Raw genomic sequence first — 26,451 nt, forward strand, 5'->3', positions numbered from 1 at the left:
TTAAGAGGCATAATCTTCCAAGTATAAAATCAGTAAGTCATGGAGCCATAGTGTGCAGCATAGGGAATATGGTCAATAATATCATAACAACTTTGTATGATTACACCTGGTAACCAGACTTATTGTGGTGATCATTTAGTAATATATATATATATATATATATATATATATATATATATATATGTTAAATCATTATGTTCTATACCTGAAACTAATACAATATTGTATATCAATTATTCTTCAATTAAAAAAAAGCATCAATTCAGGTTAGCTTTTGTTGCCAAATTATTTTTAAAATTAAACTTGCTAAAAAGGATTCAGTATTCAGAGCTTTTTGGATTTTAGAATTTCAAATAAGGGGTTATGGATCTGTATTACAAGTTGGCCCAGGGAGGTGTTGTTTTGGTGTGTGTGTGTGTGTGTGTGTGTGTGTGTGTGTTCAAGTTTTTCCATTGTTTACCATCCAAATGGAAATTCAGTGAAAACTCCAAACACCCAGAATCATGGACTAGAGCAGTGGAAAGAGTTCTGGTGATGTGGTGGTGCCTTTGCTTCATTTCACCAACAGAGAAATTGTAGCACAGGGAGTAGAAATGGTCTAGTGAGGCTAAAGAAGGTTCTAGAGTAGATACTACATGTTTGACATTAGACAGACCTAGGTTGAATTCAGCACTAACTAAATTGCCACCTTGGCAAATTTATACCCAGCCTTCCATCCCAGATGGTGATCCATCCCAGATCACCATTATTCCCTGTTTAGAGAAGCACCTCACCCATAAGGGTATTAGGAGCATTAAATCAGCAAAAGCAGGGTGCAATGTTCGGCACACTGAGCTATACATACTGTGTGCTCAAGAAAACACAACCATTTACTAGCTTTAGGGTTATTTTTATGATTATTATTGACCTAATTCACTTAAACTCAGTAAATGTTTACTGAATTCCTCCTTGTAAGACACCATACTGTTACGCAGGTGAATGAGGCCGAATTATCTGCCCATACACTATAGGCAATTCAAAGAAGTACCTAGCACAGTCCCTGACACACAGTAGATACTTAAGACACATTTGTTGAATTGAATTAAACTCAAGGTGCGTATAATCTAACAGGGGATATAATAATGCTAAGAGTAAAAAATGTGAGAAATACCCAAAGAGGTTTATGACATGCTATGGGAATAGAAAAACAAAGATGTATTCTGTCTTCGAACAGGGGAGAGTGTAAAGAAGAAGAAACATCCATGCTGGCCTTACCAAGAGGGTTGATATTCAGTGGGTATAGCCATTCCAGGCAGGAGAAAAGAGTTTAAGAAAATTCCTACAGAGATGGAAAATTGCATAGTACGTTTAATAAGTAGTGGGTTATGTGCTTAGGGAATTACATAGAACAACTGCATGGGTCGTATGCATGAGGGAATTTCAGCCTGCAATGCAACAGAGGTGAGTTAAGACTAAGTCAAATGGAGTGTGCACTATACATCGAGGCTTGGGATTTTGTACAAAGAATTAAAGGGCAGAGAAAGTGTGAAAGTAGTTAGACCCAGCATGGGTATATCAAAAAGTCCTTGATGGGAATGATAAAGAGCTAAACCAGGGCAGAGGCAGAGAAGAGGGCCAGGAGGGAGAAGTTAAAGAGACGTAAGTGGAATGGATCATACTTAGCAACCAATTAGATGTAGAAAGCAAAATAAGAGGAGATTCAGAGATTACTCTTAGTTTTTAGACTTTTGGGGGTATAATGGTGCCAGAGAAGAGAGAAGGTTATAGATGATGGATGAGGAAGGCAGAAAATTATCAGTTCACTTTTAAACTGAACAACAAGTTAATGTGTGTTCAAGGCAGGAAAAAAAAACTGGTCTGTGATGTCAAGAAACTAGACATTCCACCAACAGGAGTTAGTCAGGGGAGCTAATGTCTTTAGATTGGCCAATGGACTTGCTAATCTTGTGTTGTCCCTTATCTGAAGTTGCAGCTGCATTTCACAACCTACAGATTCCCCCACCTTACATAAAAATCAACATTTGCAAGTACATATGCCCACCTAGCAATTGTTGTCACAGGTGGTTCTTACTATGTGGGAAATCAGATAACTTACCCAAAAAAGAGCCCCTGAGGATCAGTGAAGGCACTGTAGGCTGGAAGCGGGATGAGGCAAGCAGGGGCCTTCATTCGGGTTTCTGCAAGTGCCCACCTTGCACTTGCAAGACCCTGAGAGTCAACGTTTCCTTGGATTTTGCACCTTGGGCACATCACTTGCCTCACCTAGTCCCAACCCTAGGAGTAGTGTGTAGTATTTCCCAGGACAAAGTAGCAATAAAGATTCTTTATTAAGAAGACTTTATGTTGTAGTACAGGGGTCACAAAACTTTTCTTGTAAAGTACCAGGTAGTAAATATTTCAGGCTTTGCAGGCCATATGGTCTCTGCACCAACTACTCAATTCTACCAAGGTAATGGGAAAACAACCACAGACTACATGTAACGAATGGGCATGGCTGTGCTGCAATAAAACTTTATTTACAAAAATGGGAGTCAGGCCAAATTTGGCCCTCAGGTTATAGTTTGCCAGCACTGTTGTGTGGAAGGAGCTAGCTAGACCTTAGGTTTAAATTCTAAACCCACCATTTACAAAATATCTGGATTTGGATGTGTACCACTGTAAAAAATGTGATTAATTATACCTTCTCCTCATTGATTGTGGGGATTTGAGAAAATGTATTTAAAATGCCTCATAAATAACAGGCATTCAAATAGGGCAGTAGTCTTTTTTTTGTAAAGTTTTTATTTACTTATTTTGAGAGACAGAGAGAGAGACAGAGAGAGACAGCATGAGTCAGGGAGGGGCAGAGAGAGAGAGAGAGGAAGAGAGAGAATCTCAAGCAGGCTCTGTGCTGTCAGCGCAGAACCCGATGCGGGGCTCGAATTCACAAACAGTGAAATCATGACCCAAGCCAAAATCAAGAGTCAGACACTTAACTGACTGAGCCACCCAAGCACCCCAGGACAGTAGTCTTTTTAATTACAAAGCTCAATAAGAATAATAGCTAACACTATTTGAATGCTTTTATGATATACAAGCTACTATGTAAATAATGTACTTTACAGAGTTAATTTCACTTAAACTTCCCACAACTCTTGGAAGTAGGAACTATTATAGTATTCCTTTCTACTTGTGGGGAAACTGAGTCATGAAAAAATGCCCAAGAGATGCTTACATAGATAGTAAGTGATATAGCTGGCACTTAATCCCTAATTAAGTGAACTTCACATGCCTTGGTGCTAATCTCTTTGCTAGTTAATTAGCTCCACCAATTCAGCTCCAACTGAAATGCTCCAAATCTTCTCAAGTTCTGCAGGGCTTTTCATAACTCATCACAGCCTAACACAACTGAAAACAGTTTAATACATAACTTTTGGAAAATTCACCTTCAGGTAAACACTCCATATCTTACACCAATGAAATACTTATTCCCACCCCCTGCCTGCCCATCTATTTTGCCCCTCCCAACAAATATCTCCAGTTAAAGGAAAACAGAATATTATTAAGAAAGCTAATGCAAACCTATTTCAAAAAATTTATCCTATAATCACCCTAAAAGCTTGCAATTTCAAAGCCAGGCTGCAGAACAGCACACTGGATTAATTATGCCAGACTGCAGCAATAACCTTGAATTAAAGCTGCAACCTTCTATTTTTAAGAAACACTTGCCTTTCTGGTTGATGAAACCTGTCGTCCCATCAGGTAACAGACGTGACCAGGAAAGAGAGAAGCGGTAATGAGTCAATCCAAGCTGTTTGATACATTTCAAATCTTCCTCCCACAGAGTGTAGCTGCCACAAGCTACATCGCCAGTCTGGTTCTGGAAAACTCTCTCTCCTCCCTGATGGGTGAATGTGTCCCAGACACTAGGGCCTTTTCCATCTGCATCCCAGCCTCCTGAGAAAAAGAAGAAAATGAAACAGTTACACTCTTGACATCAAGAGGCATATGTGGAATGTAAATATTTGTCGCCAAAAGAACATACCTCATTAACTCAATGTACCATATTTATAACTTTAAAATATGCCTTTAAAATAACATGCATGAGCGAGTTATGTGTTTAGCTGTCCTTGATCCCTGAAGCTGACTGGTAGCAAATGAAAAATGATTGCATACTGCTGCTGCATCACAGGCTTTCATGGTTCATTTTCTGAAGATTTCCCAGCTGGTAAACAGAGGCAGGCCCCAGCTTATGAATGTCTGAGTTGAAAATATCTCCTCCTGGCCATGACTGACACGTCTTGTCCTTGCTGTGCCTGATGGAGTCTCAGGACCTTGTCTTTGGCCCTCTACACTTGAACCCTATTTTCTGTTAGTTACCACTGGAGCCTGCAATGGTCCAGTCAATTACTGTGGGGAGGGCACTAGTTTCTGCCGCTGTTGACATATTAGTGTCCTACATTCATTCATTCATACCTCCATTAATTCCACAAATGTTATGTGTCAGGCTCTATGCTGAGCACAGGAGATACCAGGGCGAACTCTGCTGTGCTTCCTGTCCTTGGAGAAGTTAGCTATGGGCAACTGCAAAACAGCTGAGGTAAAAGCTTTGCCAGAAAACCAAGGAGGGGCATTTATCCAGATGTGGACTAGAGTCGGGGGTCTCTTAGAAAAATGACTTTTAGACAGACACCTAAAGGAAAAGTTGGGTCATCAAGATGAATTGCTGGGAAGTGGGGGTGGATACAAAATAGAAAAAGGGCAGCTAAGATCCAAAACCTCACAGGAAAGAGAGAGTGTTGCACATTAGAAGAACAGAAAGTAAAAATTGCATTAGATTTGGAATATCTGTACACATAGAAATGTTGTTTAAAATGGTAGTTAAAATGCATTCTATGGTATAAAGGAGTAATTTTAAAAATCTCGTGACTCCCTAATTCCACTTCTAGGTACATACCCTGGAGAAATGCTCATGTATTTTCACAAAGAGATTATATGAGTTCATTGAGGCAGAGACATCTGTACTAACAAAATCCTGGAAACAACCTACATTCTACCAACAGTAGAACAGATCATTAATTTGAGGTATAAGCATACAGAGGAAACACTAATCAGCAGTTAAGGGAAATGAATCAGAGAGTAACCCTGTGCTACACTCTGAATGTTTGTATCCCCCAAAACTTACGTTGAAATCCTAATGGCCAATGTGAAGGTATTAGGAGGTGGGATCTTTGGGAGGTGCTTCAGACATGAGGGTGGAGCCCTCATGAATGAGTTGGTGCCCTTGTAAGAGACCCCAGAGTTCCCTAGTCCTCTGTGCCATGTGAAAACATAGATATCTGTGATGCAGAAGAGGCGCTTGCCCAGCCACTCTCACCTCAGACTTGCAGCCTCTGGAATTGTGAGAAATAAGCCTTCCAGTTTATGGTGTTTTGTTATTAGACTCCAAATGGACTCAGCCTCAAAACTATGAAGTTATACAAACAAAAAAACTGAGATTCAAAAGAATGTATCCAGGGATAAAGAGATGGAATTCAGAATTTTAGGGCAGTAAGACTATGGTACATGATAATGTAATTGTGGATATATTTATCAAAACCCATAAACTATGAACTTTATTTAATAATACTGCATCGATATTCATTCATCAGTCGTAATAATTGTTCCACAGTAATGCAAGATGTTACTAGTAAGGCAACTAGGGGAATGGGGTATATGGAAACTCTCAGGATTTTCTGCCCAATTTTCCTGTAAACTTAAAATTATTCTAAAATATGAAGCCTACTGATTTTTTAAAGAATATATACAATACAAAAAAAAGAACATATACCTTTATCATGTTTTGTATATTTTTAAATATGTAAAAACAATCCGTGTATTTTCTGAATATATAGATACAAGGTAAACGTATAACATGCCTGGGAATGGTCAATTCAGGCTAGTGGTTACTGTTGGGGAGAAAAAGAGGGTAATGGAACCTGGGAGGAGTGTGACTGCAATTCTTATGTTTCCTTCCTTAAACTGGGTTAGGAGCATACGGGTAGGTATTTATTACATTATTCCCAACCCTTTTTTTTTTTTAATTTTTTTTTTAACATTTATTTATTTTTGAGACAGAGAGAGAGCATGAACAGGGGAGGGTCAGAGAAAGAGGGAGACACAGAATCTGAAACAAGCTCCAGGCTCTGAGCTGTCAGCACAGATGCGGGGCTCGAACCCACAGGCTGTGAGATCATGACCTGAGCTGAAGTCGGACACTCAACCGACTGAGCCACCCAGGTGCCCCCATTCCCAACCCTTTTAATGTGTCTAAAATATTTCATAATTATTTTATTTTAAAGTGTATTTATTTACTATTTTGCAAGAGAGTGTGTGCATGTGTGTGTGCGCGCATGTGTCAGCGGGTAAGGAGCAGGGAGAGAAGGAGAGAGAGAATCTCAACCAGGTTCTACACTATAAGCATGGAGCCTGATGCAGGGCTCGAACTCACGAATTGTGAGATCATGACCTGAGCCAAAATGAAGAGTATGATGCTTTAACAGACTGAGCCACCCAGGTGCCCTTCATAATAATTTTTATGTAAGAAAGGAGGTCACAGATAGAGTAGACTAGACCAAAGCAATTACAGGAAGGTCTTTCAGGTCTCACTTAGCTTCTACTTACTCATATTGTGCATACAATTCAAACAGGATTGGGTATTAGGTTTTGGACCCACACAAGGACAGCATAGGCTGTAAGTTATGGGAGGGGACCATGGGGAGACAGAAGAGGCTAGTAAAAGGAGGAGCTCTGACAAGAGCAAAAATGACAGTTGAAATCAAGTAGGATACTAAGTATCTATACAAAGAAATCATGAATATTAAAAATTACTACACTCTGGAGTCATAATATAGAGGCAGAAAGCTATATACATTCCAATGGCTCTCAATTTATGTCTATATATGAGGTTTAGAGGGATGGGGGAAAATACTGACATCCAATCTTAGAAGGAAACAGGTATGAATACTAAAATACAATTTAGTCAAGTATGGTGCTCATAGTTTTGGATAAGTGATTTAACAGATGAAGAGCTTAATCTCAGAGAGTTTAAGCAATAGTGTTCTAGTAAATATTAACAACTGGCTATACATTTAAAACTGTGGGGGCGCCTGGCTGGCTCAACTGGTAGAGCATGCTACTCTTGATCCTGGGGTTGTGAGTCCAAGCCCCACATTAGGGAGAGAGCTTACTTAAAAAAAAAAAAATAATAAAGTATGTGTACATATGTTAATTAGAAATTTTATTGACACAAAAGCCATGTCATACACAATTTCCAAATAATATGTAATGCTCTTTCTATAAATTCCATATGGCCAACTGATTCTCATAGAACGCTCACTTAGGTTTTTGCCAAATTTTTATATTGGTAGCCAAGCTATGGCTGCGACCTAACAAATGTGTGTAGTTCTTATGTGAATGTTAACTGATATGTTTGCTGAAATTAACAGGCAAGATAAAAGGAAAACAACAGAATTTCACTTGTTCATCAGTGATATGAGCTACGTCTTCACTGAATTGGATGTTTTCAAACACTGGAAAATTTCCTCAAACATCAGTCCTACTTACAATGTAACGCTACAGATGTGACACACTTTTAACTTTACTCTGAATTATTAAGATTGTCTCTATCACTTTCTTAGGTCTTGACAATCAACAAAACAATACATTAAATACTGACTTGGCAGCACTTGGCCAATTCCTACAGTGTTAATACTTCCACCATGGCCAAATTCAAGCAATCAAGGGGATAGCACTGAAGGTGGGTGGGGAAGAGATGAATGGCAGCCCAGCATTATATAGTATTTCTTCTATACAGATACAAGAATAAGCTAAGTAACCTTGGGTTATTTACAGGGGCATGGGGAATAATAAAATTTAGTAAATTTCTATAATTTAATTTTGAATCATGAATATGTTAAGAATCAGCTCACAAAATTGCTGAAAGCTTAACAGTAGGTACTGGTGAACCAGTACAAGCTGGCTTCCCCAGTCACTGGAAAGTGGCTTGTCTAAGAGCACACTGGTAGTAAGTAGCAAAGCCAAGTTGTATTTCCAGATCTGCCCGATTTTGAAGTCTAAGTCCTTCCAATGAAATATGCTACTTTTAGTAATAATTACTCTGAGTGATGAAGGAAGAGTCAATTGATGCCTGTGCTAGTCAATTTATAGAGCCTAAGAAGTGCATAACATGATTTATTATACCTTTTGGAAAATACTCCATTGAAAGTGCATAAAACAAATTCTGGCAATTTTGAAAGGTAAATGTCAGTTAGTAGGAAAATGTGGAGCAGCTCATCCCACACGTACACTAGTTAGAGCATATCTAGGCAATATTGTTTCCACGAGAAACTAAAATTTGAATTTTAATTAACCATTATAATTGTTATTTTGATAAAAAAACATATAGTGGGTGGGACTCATCAGTACATTAATGTAAATTTTGCTGAATTAGTGGTATCAATAACTCACTTGTTCACTACGGATTTTCTCTAGATGCAATTATGTCCATATTCTAAAAGTGTGACTGTCCTTTATAAGGAATGAGACTACCATTTTCAGATGGTACCCTGAGACATCCTTCAGACAACTACAGTTTCTGGATGAAATATAGGAACTACATTTTTAAATGTGTCATTGATCTGGTGGGATGGTAGTTAACTCAAAAATAAAGTGAGTGAGGCAATTCAGAAGCACAAATGAATAACGAGGCAGGCTTTTGTCCTGAGAGCATCTGCCAATCCCAGATGATGTGAGCTGCCATTTTAATGGCCTTCTGGGACCAGGCAGAAAGGAGCAAAGTCTAAATCTTATCAAAGATGGGAAGCCACATGAAGATGTTTACATAAGGCTGGCAATGGAAGGACCCCGCACTCTAAATAAGAAACAAACCCTACCTGAGAAAGATGCAACAAAGCAACTAGCTTGACACAAAGTTGGGTGGCAGGGGGAAATGACTCCTCAATATCTGCACCAAAAATCCAACCCTCCAACCATTAATCAAGTGTGATAATGAAAAAAGATACTATCAGACATATGAGCTCTCATTGGATATTGAAAAAAAATTTCCTCTCATTGGATATTACAGGAGGATAAATTTCACCAGAATAATCATGCATACCAAGAGAGAAAATTCTAGGATCCAGGAAACAAGGAATTCAGCAGAAAAAGATCAAGAAAGGGTATGTATGGGCTAATGGTAAAAAGAGACCTCCAAGGATATAGCTGTGCAGCAAACCCAGGGACTAACCAGCCCATGTAAGCATGTCATAGGCTATAAGAAAAAGTTCTCCAAGAAAATTAAACTCATAGAATATCTAGTATGATTTTTTTCAAGTATAAATTTTTATTATGGAATTGTCAACATGCACAAAAGTAGACAGAATAATACCGTGAAGCCCCATGAACCCGTGGCTCAGCTTTAACATTTTCAACATGGTGCCAACCTTGTTTCATCTGTATCCATTCAAACTCCTCCATTCAATCTGTAAACATTACAGTATATGCTCTGATAAGAATATTTTTTAATTGTGGTAAAATACACATAAAACCACTTACCACCTTAACCATTTTTTAGCGTAAAGTTCTGTTGGATAGTTCTGTGGCATTAAGAACATTCATACCATTGTGGGACCATTACCACATCCATCTCCAGAACTCTTTTCATCTTGTAAAACAGAAACTCTATAACAAGTTAGCAGTAACTCCCCGCTTTTTATGCTATTAGAATTGTGCGTAGGGTCAGTGAAAAGCAGGGGGCTAAGGGAGAGAAAGTGGACAAGTGGGTAAATCCTCACCTTTCACATTGAGAAGTCAATAGATTATGCCTACAACAGGACTAAAATCAAGAACTGATAATATAAGAATGTTTAAAATATAGTGGTCAGGGTGCCTGGGTGGGTCAGTTCATTGAGCATCTAACTTCAGCTCAGGTCATGATCTCATGGTTCGTGAGTTCCAGCCCCACACCCAGCTTGCTGCTGTCAGCATAGAGCCCGCTTTGGATCTTCTGTACTGCCTTCTCTCTAACCCCCTCCCCCTCAACTTGCACTCTCTCTCTCAAAAATAAACATAAATAAATAAATAAATAAATAAATAAATAAATAAAAGTCAATACCAAAAGGATTACCTGAAAGAGTTAAAGGGGCTTCCTCTAGAGAGAGGAACATGGAAAGGGACCAGGCATTGATGGTTTCTCAGTCTTATTTTACTCTTTAAATTAGTTTATTTAATTTTTTTTATGTTTTTATTTATTTTTGAGACAGAGAGAGACACAGCATGAGCAAGGGAGGGGCAGAGAGGAAGGGAGACACAGAATCTGAAGCAGGCTCCAGGCTCTGAGCTGTCAGCACACAGCCTGACGCGGGCTCGAACTCACAAACCCGAGATCATGACCTGAGCCGAAGTCAGACACTCAACCGACAGATATAACTGAATTTCACGATATAAAAACTACAATGGCTGAGATGAAAAATACACCAGATAGGAGTAACAGCAGATGAAACACTGTAGAAGGAAAGATCAGTGTACTTGAAGACATAGCAATGGACACCCTCTAAAATGAAACATGAGGGGGAGAAAAAAGACTCGAATGTAAACAAAGGATCACCGACCCCTAGGACAACTTCATTTAGCTTAATATACGTGTAATCAGAATCTCCAAAGGAGAAAAAGAGGAAGGGGTAAAAAAATTTTTTTGAAGAAATAATGACTGAATTTTTTAAAATTTGACAAAAACTATAAACCTACAGATCCCAGATCAGTGAATCCCAAGCACAAGACAAACGAAGAAAGCTATGCCAAAGCATAATCACGTTGCTCAGAACCAGTCTGAAGAGAAAAATCTTAAAAGCTACCAGAGGATAAAGATGTGTAATGTCTAGAGGAACAAATATAAGAATACAGTAGTTTGTTGTCACAAGCCATGCAAGCAAGAAGACAATGGAGTGACATCTTTAAAATAATGAAAGGGGAAAAAAAATTTAACTAGAATTTTATTCCAGTAAAAATATGTTCCAAAAATGAAGGCTAAATACTTTTCCAGACATACAAAAGCTCAAAGGATTCATCACCAGCAAACCCTCAATGCATTAAAGCAAGTCCTTCAGGCAGACGGCAATGGATACCAGATGGAGGTACGGATCTACATGATGGAATGAAGAGCACCAGAAATGGTAATTACATGGGCGAATACATAAGATTCTTCTACTATTCAAGTCTCTTTAATAGATAATTTATTGGGTAAAGAAAAATAATCACACTGTAATATAGAGTTTATAACATATGTAGGCATAAAACGTATGGCAACAGTACACAAAGGCCAGGGAGGGAAAAATAGAAGGATGTTGCTGTAAAAGTCTTTAGTTATGCATGAAGTGGTATAATACCACTTGAAGGTAGACTGTAGCAAGTTAAAGATGTATACTATAAATCCTACAGGAAACACTAAAATAATAAAACACGGAGTTAGAGCTAGTAAGCCAAGAAACAATATATAATAGAGTCATTAAAAATAAGTTATCTGAGAAAGGCAGGAAAAGAGGGAAATGAGAATAAAAGACAGATGGAAGAAATCGAAAACAAATAGCAAGGTGGTCGATTTAAACCCAACCACATCAATAATATCATTAAATGTAAATGAGTCTAAACAATTGAAAGAGATTATCAGATTGGATAAAAATGCCAGACTCAGCTACATACTCCCTACAAGAAACCCACTTTAAATATAAAGACAAAAGAAGGTTAAAAGTGTCAGGGCGAAACAAGACATACCATGCTAATTCTAACCAAAGAAAACTAGAGTCGTTATAATGATAACAGGGTAGATTTCAGAGCAAGAATATTACTAGGGATAACAAAAGTCATTTCACAAAATTAAAGGGGTCAATTTATCAAGAGGACTTACAATCCTAAATGTTTATGCACCTACTGACAGAGATGCAAAACTCACGAAGCAGAACCTAACAGAACTGCAAAATATAGACAAATCCACAATTGCATTTGGATATTTCAATTAAAAAGACCAACAAGACTATAGAAAAATGGACAAAAGATGTAAACAGTTCCTTCACAGAAGGAGAAACACATGGCTAGTAAACATTTAAAAAAATGTAAGAGATCATTAAAAATCTGGAAAATGCAAATGAAAACCGCAATGAGATACCATTCTACACCCACACAGTTGGCACAAATTTAAAAATTGGGCAATATCCAGCATTAGAGAGATTGTTGCATGGCAGCAATGTTTATACACTGCTGGTAAGAGAGCAATACGGAAATATTTAGTAAAGTTGAAGAAGCACATAAACCAAAACCTAATAATTCGCATAGCACCATATATCCTGTTACTACAAATGCAAACCGGGAGACATATATATCCATGACTGCAACAAAACAACAACAAAAACCCACACTGGATACAGCTGAAATTTCCTTTTCAGGACAATTAATCAATAAATGAATAAATAAACTATAGAACAGTCATACCATGAAGATTATACTGGAGTAAGGAGTGAATGAACTACATGTATACAGATCAACATGCATAAATCTCCCAGATATGATATTGAGAGGGAAAAAGCAAATTACAAGAAACATACAATGATACATTTCCATTTGTATAATATCCAAAACATCTCAAACTCACAATCTAGCTGATATCAGACAACTAAATTCTTAGACTACATCAAGATAACAGTTGTATTAATATATTGTAAAAACACTATGAGAGAATCAAGAAGAAAGCACTGAAGAGTTACTTTTGTCATTGGGAGTCAGATAGACTTGCGCAGGAGAAATACTTAAGGCAAGTGTTGAAAAATGAGTTAAGAGTTCTCACAGTGGACCTGATAAGGGAAAAAGCAAATGCATAATTCAGTAGCAATGCTGAGGGTGAACTGCAGAAAGAATGCAGTAGAGACACAAAGACCCCCCAGTTAGCAGGTCATTGCAATATTTTTTGGTAAGAAATTATAAGCTTCTTTTATTTATTTTTCTTTTAAACTTTTTAAACAGTTTTATTTATTTTTGAGAGACAGAGAGAGACAGAGCACAAGCGGGCAAGAGGCAGAGAGCAAGAGGGAGACACAGAATCCAAAGCAGGGTTCAGACTCTTATCTGTCAGCACAGAGCTGACACAGGTCTCGAACCCACGACTGTGAGATCATGACCTGAGCCGAAGTCAGATGCTTAACCAACTGAGCCACCCAGGCGCCCCTATTTTTTTTAATTACTTGGAAGAAAATAAATTGTCTCTAAAGTCCTCACCATGTTAGGACATAGAAGGGATTCCCACAAAAATGTAAAATATTGATATCACCCACAAACCTAAAATCAAAGATTTCCAAGGCTTCCAAGTATTATGAAAATAGCACTCTAGAGTCAGGCATGGGTGAGTTTAAATCCTGTCTCTACCCTTTACTTCACTGCTCTGTACATACAAAGTGGGAAGATAGTGTCTACTTCATGGGGTTCTAGTAAGATCAACTCAGCGAAAGCAAAAGCACTACTAGCAAGGTACGTGGCAGAAGGTACAGGCTCAACAGATATTCTTTTTCTTCTCTTCTAGATGCAACGCAACGAACACTAACTACATTTACACAAAAAGTGACCAGTTGCTCTTTTTTTCTTCTCTCCATGGCCTACTCTTGATACCAGAGGACATACAAAGGAATCACTCTAACTAAAAATATTTGCAAACTTGCCTACAATTAAGATTGGTGTCCATACTTGCATGACTAGGTCTATGGGACCCTTGGCTTCCTGATTTGGAAGACATCATTACAAGTGGGGCCGTGTCACTTTCACTTTTGCCATGACAATACCCTCTGAGAGGACATAGATCTATGTGGACTTCAGTCCTCTGCATAAAAAGAAACCATGTCAGATAAAAATAAGTAAGTGTATGAGCATATGTGTACGTGTGTGTGTGTGTGTGTGTGTGTGTGTATACTCTTGCTTCAACACCCAAAACTGACATTGCCACATCACCTCTTTTTAGAAGTATTCCCTGACTCCACATTAGACCAACGCCCTCCTCAGTGCACACTCTGTACAATTAACACATTATGTTGAGTCATCTTTAAAAATACCTTTGTCTTCTTTCCACTCTGAGCTCTGTCAAGGCAGGGCCCAGGTTTCACTCATTTATCTATGTCTCTCGTGTGCCACAAATGACATGTGGAAATACAGGTTCCCAGCTATCTGAATGGAGAGCATTCCTAGGAAATCTTTCGTAACCTGAAATGGCATAAAGTGAAGAGTATCCCCTGTTGGCATACCACGTTCCACTTTTACGAAAAAAACCATGACCCCATTACCATACTAATGCAGAGCAGTGGCATAACATAAACTTTCAGAAAGCAGGGGCTACCTGTAGTACGTGCTAAGTAAAATGGCTTCTGTGAGGTGTGTTTAGCATTAAAAACAAATATTGATATTTGCTATCTCATCACTTCACAGAAATATGCAGAAGTTATTTTAATGCTCATAAGTTATTGCAAATTATTTGAGAAATGAAATGTGATTAAAAATTCAAGTAACTGCCATTTATAAGTTAGGACCTGGTGTACTTTCAGACAAAAATATGTTTATTTTGGCAATTAACATTCAAATGTATTAAACATAACTATTCTATGTGGAACTTTGAAGTTGTGGTGAGCAAAGGTTCCCTGATCTACTCGCAGCATTCGGTGTCCAAAGCTATTTCAGAAGGGACAGGGCTCCCAAAGTGACAAGAAAAAACATTATACTCTATGGAAATATATTTCAGTATCATGTCACAGGAGGGTGGAGGGTTCCAGAAAAGTTGTCTCCAAGGAAAAAAAAAAGGAAAAAAAAAAGAGAGAAATGAGAAACTGATAAAGCATCCGATGTGTTTGGCCAACAGTGTGGGGATGAATTAGTGAAAGAACCCCAGAACAGGAAGCCATCAACAACAGCCAATCATTAACTCTCAGGCAAAACAAAACCATACACGAAAAGAAACTCAACCAGAGGACGTTAAGTGGCTCACTTGTGCACAATTTTTATATAAAACAGTGATATAAAAACTGAATGAAGATTTAAACAAAATGTGTTATATAACAAAACGGGAAAAAATGGAGACGAAAAAGTTTGCTTTGTGAGTACGGTGCTACAGCAAGCTTAAAAGAAAAAATAACTCATCTTACAAAATGGGAAGTCACAGGGCACCTGGGTGGCTCAGTCGGTTAAGCATCGACTTCATCTCAGGTGATGATCTCAGAGTTCGTGGATTCGAGCCCTATGTCAGGCTCTGTGCTGACAGCTCGGAATCTGGAGCCTGTTTCGGATTCTGTGTCTCCTCTCTGCTCCTCCCCTACTTATGTTCTGTCTCTCTTTGTTTCTCAAAAATAAACAAATATTAAAAAGAAATTTTTTAAATAGGAAGTCACTGTTATATTTTCAACTACAATATCAAATAATGACTATGTATGCTATTTAGAAACACAAAAGTAAATACTAGAACAAGATGATAGGACTCTCGGCTTTAGGGAAACTAAGTAAGAAGTTGAGAGTAGTGACATAAAAGATCTTTCTTGGTTGTTGGGTGTTATAATTCTCACAGCACTATCTGAGTTTTTAATCTAAGTACATGTTATGAAGACAAAATTAAACATTAAATTTGGAATTACAAGAGAAGAGAGATTGGAGGCCTATGTCTACCCTGTTTCCAGGTTAGGAGTGGTAGAACACCCAGAGGCATGTGATAATGTCCAAGTGTGCTGTCCATCATCCCAGGGACTGGGCTGCTACTGATACTTAGTGGCAGGGCCAATAATGAAGGCCTGCCCAGTGCAGAGAAGCCACACACAAAACCAAGAAATGCCAACAGCACCTCCACTGGGATACACCGCACTCAATGGGAAAAAGTAAAGAAAAAATAAATGGGTGGGGGTAGAAGGAGGAGGGGGAAAGCAAATGGAAACCATTACATAGAAAATATAAAATAATAATATGGCAGAAAAAAGTTGAAACCATGGTAACCATAAACCCATTAAATAGTCCTATTTGAACAAAATAAAGGTGAAGAGGAAAAATATTTACCATGTAAATATTGATAAAAATAAAGTGGATTTTGCAATATTAATATTATATTAATTATATTTATTGATTTTATAATTATTAATGTTATTATATAATTAATAATACATTAATTCTGACTGGCTCATCAGAAAATCATACAGCTCTTAGTCCCAGAGTCATGGGTTCAAGCTTCAAGTGAGATGAAGAGATTACTTAAATAAATAAAACTTAGAACAATGTAAAAAAATGAATATAAAGAAAAAATCATATGGGGCAAAGAGTAATACTCTCATATTAATAAAAGTTATAGCCCACCAAAATTATATAGTAATTACGAACTTTTGTGCATCTATCAATACAGTTTTGAAATATACAAGAAAAAACCTGTGATAAAAACAGGGATATACTGAAAACTCCACTAACAGGAGAAATGCTCTCAGAAAATGACAGAGAAAGAGAATTTGATTAACATAGTATATAAGCTTATTCTCTTACAGATGTCTCTGTATGACTTTATATACATAGGTGTATACGTATGTATGTGTACATAACATAAGATACAGACATATGGGAGAAAAGATTGTTACTCAACAAACAGAAAATTATTTTTCAAATACCTTGAAGTATTAACAAATATTAGAATTCATGCAGGCTACATTCTCTGACAATTAAACATAAAAGGAAGAAAGGAAAAAATGAAGAGAAAAGGAAGGGAGGGAGGGAGAGGAAGATTAACAAGAAAAAAATAAGTCAATGTATTTTTTTTAATTCTAACTAAATCTTGCAGTAAACAGAAAATAAAGGCAGAATGATTGTTAAGGGGAAAAATGTGTTATTAACATTATCTTAAGAAAAGGCAGAAACCTGAAAACAAACATCTTTAATGCAGCTAAATGCTTCAGAACAGACTTTCCCTAAAGAGATGGAAGCTAAGGCAAATGGCTGGAGAGCAAGTGATGAACCAGAGCAGATAGCTTCACCTGTACCCAGGACGCTAGGCACTCCACAGCAATGGGCAGGACCCCGAGGAAGCCACAGGCATGTCTAGGAGAAAAAGACTTCCTTCTAAATATCTACCATAATCAGATGTCATGAAACTGCCTTAAGCATTTTCCTTTTTAGGGGTGCCTGGCTGGCTCAGTCAGTTGACCTTGCGACTCTTGATTTCGGCTCAGGTCATGATCCCAGGGTTGTGGGATCGAGCCCTGCATCCGGCTCCATGCTGAGCGTGGAGCCTACTTAAGACTCTCTCTCTCTCTCTCTCTCTCTCTCTCTCTCTCTCTCTCTCTGTCTCTCTCTCTCTCTGCCCCTCCCCTGCTTGTGCTCTCTCAAAAATAAATAAATGTTAAAAGCAAATGTTAAGTAAAGACAGAAAATATCCAGCATACAATAAGCCTTAATATCACTAAGCCCACCTGTGTTTATTTCTAAAGAGAAGACAAGAGCTACCCCCGCCAAGTGTGAAGAGACAGTGGGCAAAAAAAAAAAAAAAAAAAACCCACATATATATATATATTATTTGTAATATTTTTTAATTTTATTTTTGAGAGAGAGGGAGAGAGACAGAGTGCAAGGAAGGTAAGGGCAGAGAGGGAGACACAGAATCTGAAGCAGGCTCCAGGCTCTGAGCTGTCAGCACAGAGCCCGACACGGGGCTTGAACCCATGAACCAAACTGTGAGATCATGAGATGAAGTTGGATGCTTAACCGACTAAGCCACTCAGGAGCCCAAAAAAACCAAATTATTTTTAAGAGTGTGCCCTGAGGGGCGCCTGGCTGACTCAGTCAGTAGAGCATGTGACTCTTGACCTCAGAGTCATGAGTTCAAGCCCCACATTGGGCATGGAGCCTACCTGAAAAAGAAAAGAAAAAAAGAAGAAGAATGTGCCCTGAGTGTGCTACATGTGGACTGCACTGTGTAATGTATAATAGAACGTGGATGTAACTTAAGTACTGATTTAGTAATTCGGGGAAGTGATAAATTCTTCTAGAAATAAATGGTGAGAGGAAATATTTCAGTCCTCCTTGTGAGACTTGACCCTTGAACTCCAACTCTGCACTTGTCGTGTTGTTGTTTTCTGATGATCCTAATGTCTTTAGCTACAAAGGCTTCTCACACTCCCCTTTCATTTACTTTAGTCCTGTTTAACATATGCAGCTTTTTGTCTTAACTGCTTTTGCCTCTGCTATTCTGCTATAATTATTCTTATCTTTCAATTAAGTCTCTTTGCATTCAGCCATTGATGCATCGAAACATGCTATCTAGTGAAAGACACTTTTCTCTGTCTTTGAAGAAAAACCCCCACGCTTCTCTTCATCCATCAAAGCACTGCGGTAATCTGAACCGGCTTCAGCTTCTGATTGCCACTATGCTAATCTGAGCCCCACTTGGAAGGATGGAACAGTATACTGGAAAAAGCATCATGATAATAATAATAGCTATCATTCATTAAGCCTTACAATGGCACAGGCACTTTGGCAAGCACTCTACGTCTGTAGAGAAGGAAAAAAAGTTTTCCTCGACCCTCTTAGGGTGCCTGGTTGGGTCTGAATATTAAACTGACAAAGACAGAGGGGCACCTGGGTGGCTCAGTCGGTTAAGTGTCCAACTTTGACTCAGGTCATGATCTCACGGTTCATGGGTTTGAGCCCTGTGTCCAGCTCAGTGCTGACAGCTCGGAGCCTGGAGCCTGCTTCGGATTTCAGATTCTCTCTCTCTCTCTCTCTCTCTCTCTCTCTCTCTCTCTCTGCCCCTCCACCACTTATGCTCTGTCTCTCTCAAAAATGAACATTTAAAATTTGTTTTTAAAAAATAAACTGACAAAGACAGATTAATAGGCAAAAAGCATGTATTTAAGTTTTACATGCCCTGGGAGCCTTCGGAGGAAATGAAGACGTGGAGAAATGGTTAAACCTGAGTATTTTTATGCTAGGTTTGGTGAAGAGTGGACAGTTGTGGGGGAATATGATAGGTCACGGAGCATGAGGTAAGGGGAGGAAACTGGGGGAAAGTTGGCAAGGTCTATTTATTCTGGTTCTTCTCAGTGTCCCTCTGTCTTCAAAGATAAGGATGCTCCTTTCCTGCAGGTGTAGGGAAGGCGCCTCTCACACGAGCATTTTATGACCTCTGTCAGGGCAGAAGTGGCAGGAGGCCACAGCGACCTTCCCACTTCTGTTGTTTTGGTGCCATACCATGTCCTGAACTCCATCCCACAACTTTCTACCACTGATATCAACCCCCACTTAAACTGGAGGAATCTGAGTTTTCCTTAATTTTAAGGATTTAGAGGAAAGCTTACGTAACTGACGAAAGTGAAATCGTAAGCCAGGTGTCACTGAACGGAGACTGTGTTCTTATTCACATTTTCTATAAGCATACGAAATTTATCTCTATGCCTTATGATCTCTGTGACCTCAAGCAATTCACCCCACCTTTCTGTGCCTCTGTTTCCTTATCTTCAAAATGAGAGTGATAATAACACCTGGGTCATCCTACTTCATAGCATTGCTGAGAAAATTTATCGGATGTATTGTTGCAGTTGATGCATTTAGAACTGGCTCCCTGGGAGGTAGCGTATAATTGTTGGTAATAAATGGTTTTCGTACCCACTACTCTAGCCTATACTGTCTCTCCTAAGAGGAGATCTCAAAGTAGCTAGTCTTTTTAGGAGCCCACCTTGTCTTGCTGGCCTCCTCAAGGTTCTCTTATCAGGACTAGCGGACTGTGTTGCTGCCCTGGCTCTTCGGGCTAGGGACCACCAAGCCTGTTGGGCGTGCAGTGTATCCTGTCTCCATAGTGTTGCAATTCCTCTGTTTCCTGCACTCAGTTGTCATTCTGGACTCTCAGCACCCTAAGAAGGGCATTTGTCCTGTTCTAGAACTTTGGGGCAGGAGGAGATGACTCCTGGACAGCATGCACTGTAAAAGCTATCCCCCAGGGGCAAGTATTTTTCTCAGTAGCCTTTTTTTCTGTTTCCCTTTAAAAATAATAATGAAGTTCTTTTATTACATAACTGTGGGACAAGGGATCAACCATAAGCGCTTAAAATGCAAAAGGTGCCCTACATTTAAACCTCTCCTGCTCAGAAGAAATACCCCTTGCAACATTTAAATCCTTTAACTTTTTCCTCCCTCTTCCACATGAAAATTATAAACAGCACCATGCTGTTAATCTGTAACTTCCTAGTGGCATCATGGCAGATATAAAATACCCCCACAAAACTTCAGCCTCTAGGAATTTGCCTGGCCTGGTTCCAGTAGCAAATCAACTCAAAGATTTTATAAGCAATAATTTGCTTTTCATTATTTTCCTATCACCAATCAGATTTTCATTGTACAACACAACTAAACAAAGAAAGGAGGGTTGGGGGGGGTGACTTCCTAAATCTACCCCATGAATTGCACCAGGTAAAGGACTCTGTTTGCCAGTTAAATACAATGGCCTTATTTTAAATAATTCCATGTTAATATATGTTTTCTAGAATACCTTTATAAATCTGGCATTTGTGCAAAGGGGCTAATGGCATCCTTTTTTTGACTAATAGATATCACAGTCTTCAGAGTCAGCTGAATCTTTTTATCATACCAACAAATATTTATGGATCACACAATGCTGCAGATACGGAGGCATGACTCCAGACTTTAAATCCTGGTTCCCATTTCCCAAGAGAAGTGAGAAGAGCTGGGAGTGAGTAAACGTGGAGACACTGACTTGAGGAGGGATGGGTCATGTCCAGATATTTGCACCCTAAAGAATTGTGAGCCCACTAACTAATGGGGCAGGAACTCCTGACAACCTGCCTCAATAGGAATTTGAGGGTTTTTTTCTGTAATTAAAATTTTTTTTCCAGAACTCCCACATACTAATTCACCCCGGATAACTTCACTTCGTTGAGTCTGTGTCTTCATCTGTGAAAAGGGAATAATTACACAGGAAGTGTGTAAAATGTCCGGCATGGTGCAAATAATAGTTGTTAAAAGGGGGGGGGCAGCCCTTATTGTTATTATTCCTGTCACTCCTGTGTTAGCAAGCTTTTTCTATATGTGGCTTTCATGTTTTCAAACATCTCATTAGACTTGCTAAGGCGTATTTAGACACATGCAATATACCCAAATGCATTTAATGACAGGGTATGTCGGAAAGCAGCTCTGCTATAGCTTTTGTCTTTTAGAAAGATGCTCTTCAGAACCAATGTATCATAGAAATTAAAAGCCCAACTTGAGGTATTATGGAGTCATAGTCCATTGCCTGGGGAGAGCAGAACCATACATCCCCTCCAGACAGGTCTACCCTCGGTACCGGCGGGTCTTACTAAATCTGTATGTGATCTAGGTTTTGTTATATACTTGAAATGGTTAATTAGAAGAGGTAGGGGAATCTGAAATGTCACAGCAAGTGCCTCCTGGCCCACTGTCACGTTTCATGAATTCTCGTGCGGAAGCCATTTGGATTAAGCAGTGACCCAATCCAAACAAATTGCTTCTGTACCTCTTATCTCCTATCACCTATTTATATCCCAATACATCTGCATTGTGTGGCTCAGGAAGATCCATTAAGTCCTTGGGCAGTGTTTACGGCTAGTTTTTTTTATTATTATTTCTTTGAGGTTCAGATTTCTCACATAAAGTGATAGAAAACTACTATACAGACAGTACATGTTAACATTTTTTAAAAGAAAGGGGAAAAAAAGAAGTTATGTATAAGATTCGCAATTTCAGTCTGGGAATTCTCAGAGCAACCCTGTGGGTGAGAGACAATAATTTCTTGTAGGTTTTAGGTAAAGATATAATTTACCTTTATTTGCAGACACAAAACTCTAAGAAAACATTATGTGCCATCAATGCCTCTGGCTTTAAAAATATTTATGAGATTGAAATAGTTACCTGGAGGCAGACATTGCCTTCCAATGTCATAGGTCAGGCACATTGGCTAACACCCCAGATGATATTGATGTACCTTCAAAACTTAAAATAATGTTTATACCATTTATTTATTCATTCATATATAGAGCACCCATCCTGAAGTATCTGGGACACTGAACAAGGTTTACATAAATCTGACTGTTTTTTCCTCTGGGCCATTTGGCTCAGTCTGATAGACCATAAATATTCAATAATACTTTACAATGACAAAGCATCTTTTATGCAAACATCTCTAAGCACATTATTCACCAATATTACAATCTCCTTTTTAACCTACTGGTAAAGTCACAGAAACTAATTGACTTTCTTCAAGGTCCCACTGCAAATTGTTTATTTTGTAGATCAGAGTCCAGGTGTCCTGATCCTAGCCACAACTAAAGGGAGAGAAAACAAACAAACACATTTTTTAGGTGCTTAGGCTGATGACCTACACTAAATATTTCTAAATTGAATCTATTAGGCAAAACGTCCTCCTTAAAGATGTTAAATGTTGTGATGCATCCAACTGAATTTTACAACTTTTGTTCCAATTTGCCCACGGCCAGTTACCATTTTCAGAGCCCCAACAATGACCTATTTTAATTGAATCCTGCTACAAACACTTAAACTTTCACTCTTTAATCAAATCAGGTTTCTAAATAGAAATTAAAGTTGGAGCAGAACAGCGAAACTTTTCGTGAAAAGGTCCAGTTGAAGTAATGATGCAGCTGTAACACAAAATACCGCAGCAAAGTGTGAAAAGCTGGGAATTACTCCAAGATTGGGCCAGTCTCAAACACGTCAGGTAATGCAAGTGAAAGAAAATACTTTAAATTCATTATTTTACATCTTCTTCTTTTTTTTTTTTTTTAATTTTTTTTTTCAACGTTTTTTATTTATTTTTGGGACAGAGAGAGACAGAGCATGAACGGGGGAGGGGCAGAGAGAGAGGGAGACACAGAATCGGAAACAGGCTCCAGGCTCCGAGCCATCAGCCCAGAGCCTGACGCGGGGCTCGAACTCACGGACCGCGAGATCGTGACCTGGCTGAAGTCGGACGCTTAACCGACTGCGCCACCCAGGCGCCCCTATTTTACATCTTCTTTATGTTAAAGTAAAGCAGCTTTAGTATAGAGGATTAATAAAATGGCAAAAAAAAATTGAAAGATTTTTTAAAATCACTCGCAACCATGACTGCGTTAATAACACATTTACAGACTCCTAACCTCAGGAAGAGTAGTTGACCAAAGGCCCCAGCTCTGAGCCCTGAAATCCTCTGTCCCAAGTGCTGGCCTTTGCACTGAGGCCACACTTTCCTGGGCTGACCTCAGCCAGTGCTGAGGGTGGTGAGGCTACCATGACAAGCCTGTACCTGGGAGATGGGGGACTTCCTGACAGGCGACTTTGGCTCAAGGACTCCCTGAAGACCTGGCTGGGCTTTCCCTTGAGCTGTCATGCAGTCTAAATGCTTCATTCAAAATTCCTTCTTCCTTCCCTCTCTCCTACACTTGTCAGACCTGCATCCCAGCCTCTTCCCACTCCAGTTTCTCTCATGGAGAATAAACTTCTTGCACGATCAACACCATCCTGGCCTCTGCTTCCTGGAGGACCCAGTGTGACATGCCACCTGATGGCAAAGACGATGGTGAGGACGACGGTGTTGATGATGGTGGTGGTCATGATGGTAGTCTAAATAATAATAAGGATTAACATCTACTGAGTTTGTTTGTTTTTTTTTAATGCCAGGCTGCATGCTAAGAGATTACTTGAGTTATTTCATGCACTATTCCCAATAACCTCCAAAAGGTAGATATTACCCACCTGAGAGAAGTAAGTCTTAAAGAAATTATGAAACAAAAACAAGACCACTTTGCTTATGAAAGTCAATAAGCTAACTTATTCAAATATTTTTCATGTTTGTATCACATATATGAAGAGCCACTGCATCAACTCTGGGTAGTTGGGAAAGTTTTTCCAAGCCCTTAAAACAAACAAAGGTCAAGAAAACGAGTCAAGGCCAAGTAATTTAAACAATTGGGACCATTAAAACATCCCAAATAACCATACCCAGTCTCCAATTTTAGAATTTATTGACACTATTAAACAGACCACTTAATAACAAACTAATGGGCTTTTTCTAAACGAAACAATTGGTACAATAAAATGCACTTAAAAAGATTTATACCCCATAAGCATCTTTCTGAGAAAGAACACCAGCTTGGAACTTGTAGCAGCTTGCTAATTCAAGAACAGAACTTTCTGATGGCAGCAAATGCCGTTTAGAATAATTTGAGGTTTCTTTGACTCATAAACGAATTGACTTTGCTCAAGGTCTCCCAGGAATCACTGGGTCAGTCTTCATTCTTAGGAGATGTCTGCTGATGTCTCAAAACAACTCCCTGAATACAGAGTTTTCTGGACTTTTCATGTTAAAGTCTGATTGTGGCAGCTACAAAGTTTCCACAGTATGTCAATTGGCAGTACAAAGGGGTATGCCATTGGTAAACCCCCAAAACTCTTAATTTAATTATTAACACATGTCAGGGAACAAGGTCCTCCAGTACATCATGGAAACAGACCTTTTGTGACTCTTCTGGCACAATTTCTCTCCAAAGTAATCATCCAACATCAAGCCAACCATATCACAGTTTTAGTGTGGTTGTATTTTGTCTTTAGTTAAGCCACAGAGAGTACACTGGGGTGACCCTGGCAGATGCTTGTCTCAGCTGTCTAATATCTATGCCGAGAAGGCTTCAGTTCTCCCTTCACTAAATCAGTTGGACAACAAGATTTATTGTATACCAACATTTGCCAAGTTCTCAGCATTGCGGGGAACCAAAGGATACATTAGAGTCTCCATCACCTCCATCCCCATATCTTGTTCTTCATGCAAACAAAGTAGGCAATGGTCAAAGCCCTTTGTAATATTTCCTCCCGTGAAAGACCCCTAGTCTCCCACACTGTGTTACAGAGTGGTAGATGGTAGATGCACATCTCTAATCCGTGCCTGCAATCTAGACCTGGATAATAATTTGTAAGATATATGAAGTAATGGACCATCAAGAGAAAATGTTGCTCTTTCAAAGATCCCCAAGTATGCATCTGTATGATAGACTGCAATGACTCCAAAGGAAGATTATTGTCTTTAGAGTAAATAATGCACTTTTTCCCCCAAGTCTCAAAGCCTGTATTTAAATGATTATTCATGGGTGTTGTGGGAGACTTTAAGCCTTAGCTTGGCAATTCCCAACATAAAAATGTGTAATGTTTCAAAAACCTTGTTTATGAGTCACCTGCCCAGAAACTCACCATTGCCTCTTACATTATATTGAAATTCCCAAGCCAACCCCCAAAATCTATTTATCTCATTACACACCTGAAGGGTATTCAGTGACACCTACCCCTATTTACAACGTTGTTCCTTTGAGAAAATGTCCTCTAAATTCCTATTCAAGTGACATGTAAATACATTTCTCCCTGTACTCAGGGAGAGACAAGAGGATGAAAATGAGAAGTGAATGAGCTCAGACATTCAGACAGCGATCAGAACCCTGTTAATCTTATACATACATTCAAAAAATGCCCTTCTCTACATGATTATTGCTCATTAGGGTTGAAGAATTATAGCCTCCACTATCAAGACAGATATTTTCAGAATCTGAAGTGACTACCACCCTCCCCTTGGTACCTAGATGAAACATAAACCTAGGTATAGGAAGATTTGACATTGACTTTGAAACTGTCCAACCTCTTGTCTATATTTTCAATATTTCCCCTAACTCCTTTAAGCGCCTATTATAATTAGTATACATTTTAAATAGGTTTTTAAATGGGTGCATCACAAAAATATTTTTCTGTCTTGAATCAAGGTAAACCCTAATAAATTTACAGTTTCAAAATATCAAATAGGCCCTTTTAGATTAAAAAAAAGAAGAAGAAGAAAAGAAAAACCACCTTGGTTTTTTTTCTATTATTAAAATGTAAAGGATTTTTAAAATCTCATTTATTTTGTCAATTGGTTCTGCTTAACATTCTTCAGCCCAGTCCACTCTCAATTATCCATGCTAAGGAAGGGGGATCAGTGGCCTGGATAATCTAAAACAGCAGACAATTTTAAAAGCCCTTGTATTTGGCCTGGGCATACTTTACAATCAAACTCTGATTATCCACACTAATGAAAGGAAGATCAGGCACCTTGAGAAAGATCCAAAGCCAATATAGATGTGCTCAGCTGGTTTAGGGCACCTCGAGGCAGAGGCCCATGTAGCACAGTAGAAGGAAAAAACAGGGCTCCAGCTATTACCAATGGTGACCACCCATGCCATCCAAAATACCAACACACAGCTACAATATCCGTATCAACACCACTTATGATGGTAGTCTTCTTTACATGCGTGGAGTCATGTCCAAATGCCACCATGTAAAAAAGCATGTTGTTTCAAATATTTAATACAAGAGCAGATTGTTCATGTATACTCAAAACCTCTTTTA

At 38.8% G+C, this 26,451-nt stretch overlaps 1 protein-coding gene across 4 annotated transcripts in view; it reads right to left on the reverse strand.

Moving 5' to 3' along the window:
- Window positions 1-26,451, reverse strand: part of LOC131507763 (cytosolic beta-glucosidase) — a 133,298-nt gene that overhangs the window by 98,946 nt on the left and 7,901 nt on the right. For 3 of the 4 annotated variants that reach the window (XM_058722962.1, XM_058722958.1, XM_058722961.1), the window contains exon 2: window positions 3,709-3,936. In XM_058722962.1, coding sequence (XP_058578945.1) covers window positions 3,709-3,936 — 228 coding nt within the window. Of the gene's footprint in view, window positions 1-3,702; window positions 3,937-26,451 lie in introns of all 4 variants that reach the window. The other variant, XM_058722959.1, reaches the window with a different exon arrangement.

The sequence above is a fragment of the Neofelis nebulosa genome, chromosome 3 (assembly GCF_028018385.1).
Source record: "Neofelis nebulosa isolate mNeoNeb1 chromosome 3, mNeoNeb1.pri, whole genome shotgun sequence".
NCBI classification, from domain to species: domain Eukaryota; kingdom Metazoa; phylum Chordata; class Mammalia; order Carnivora; family Felidae; genus Neofelis; species Neofelis nebulosa.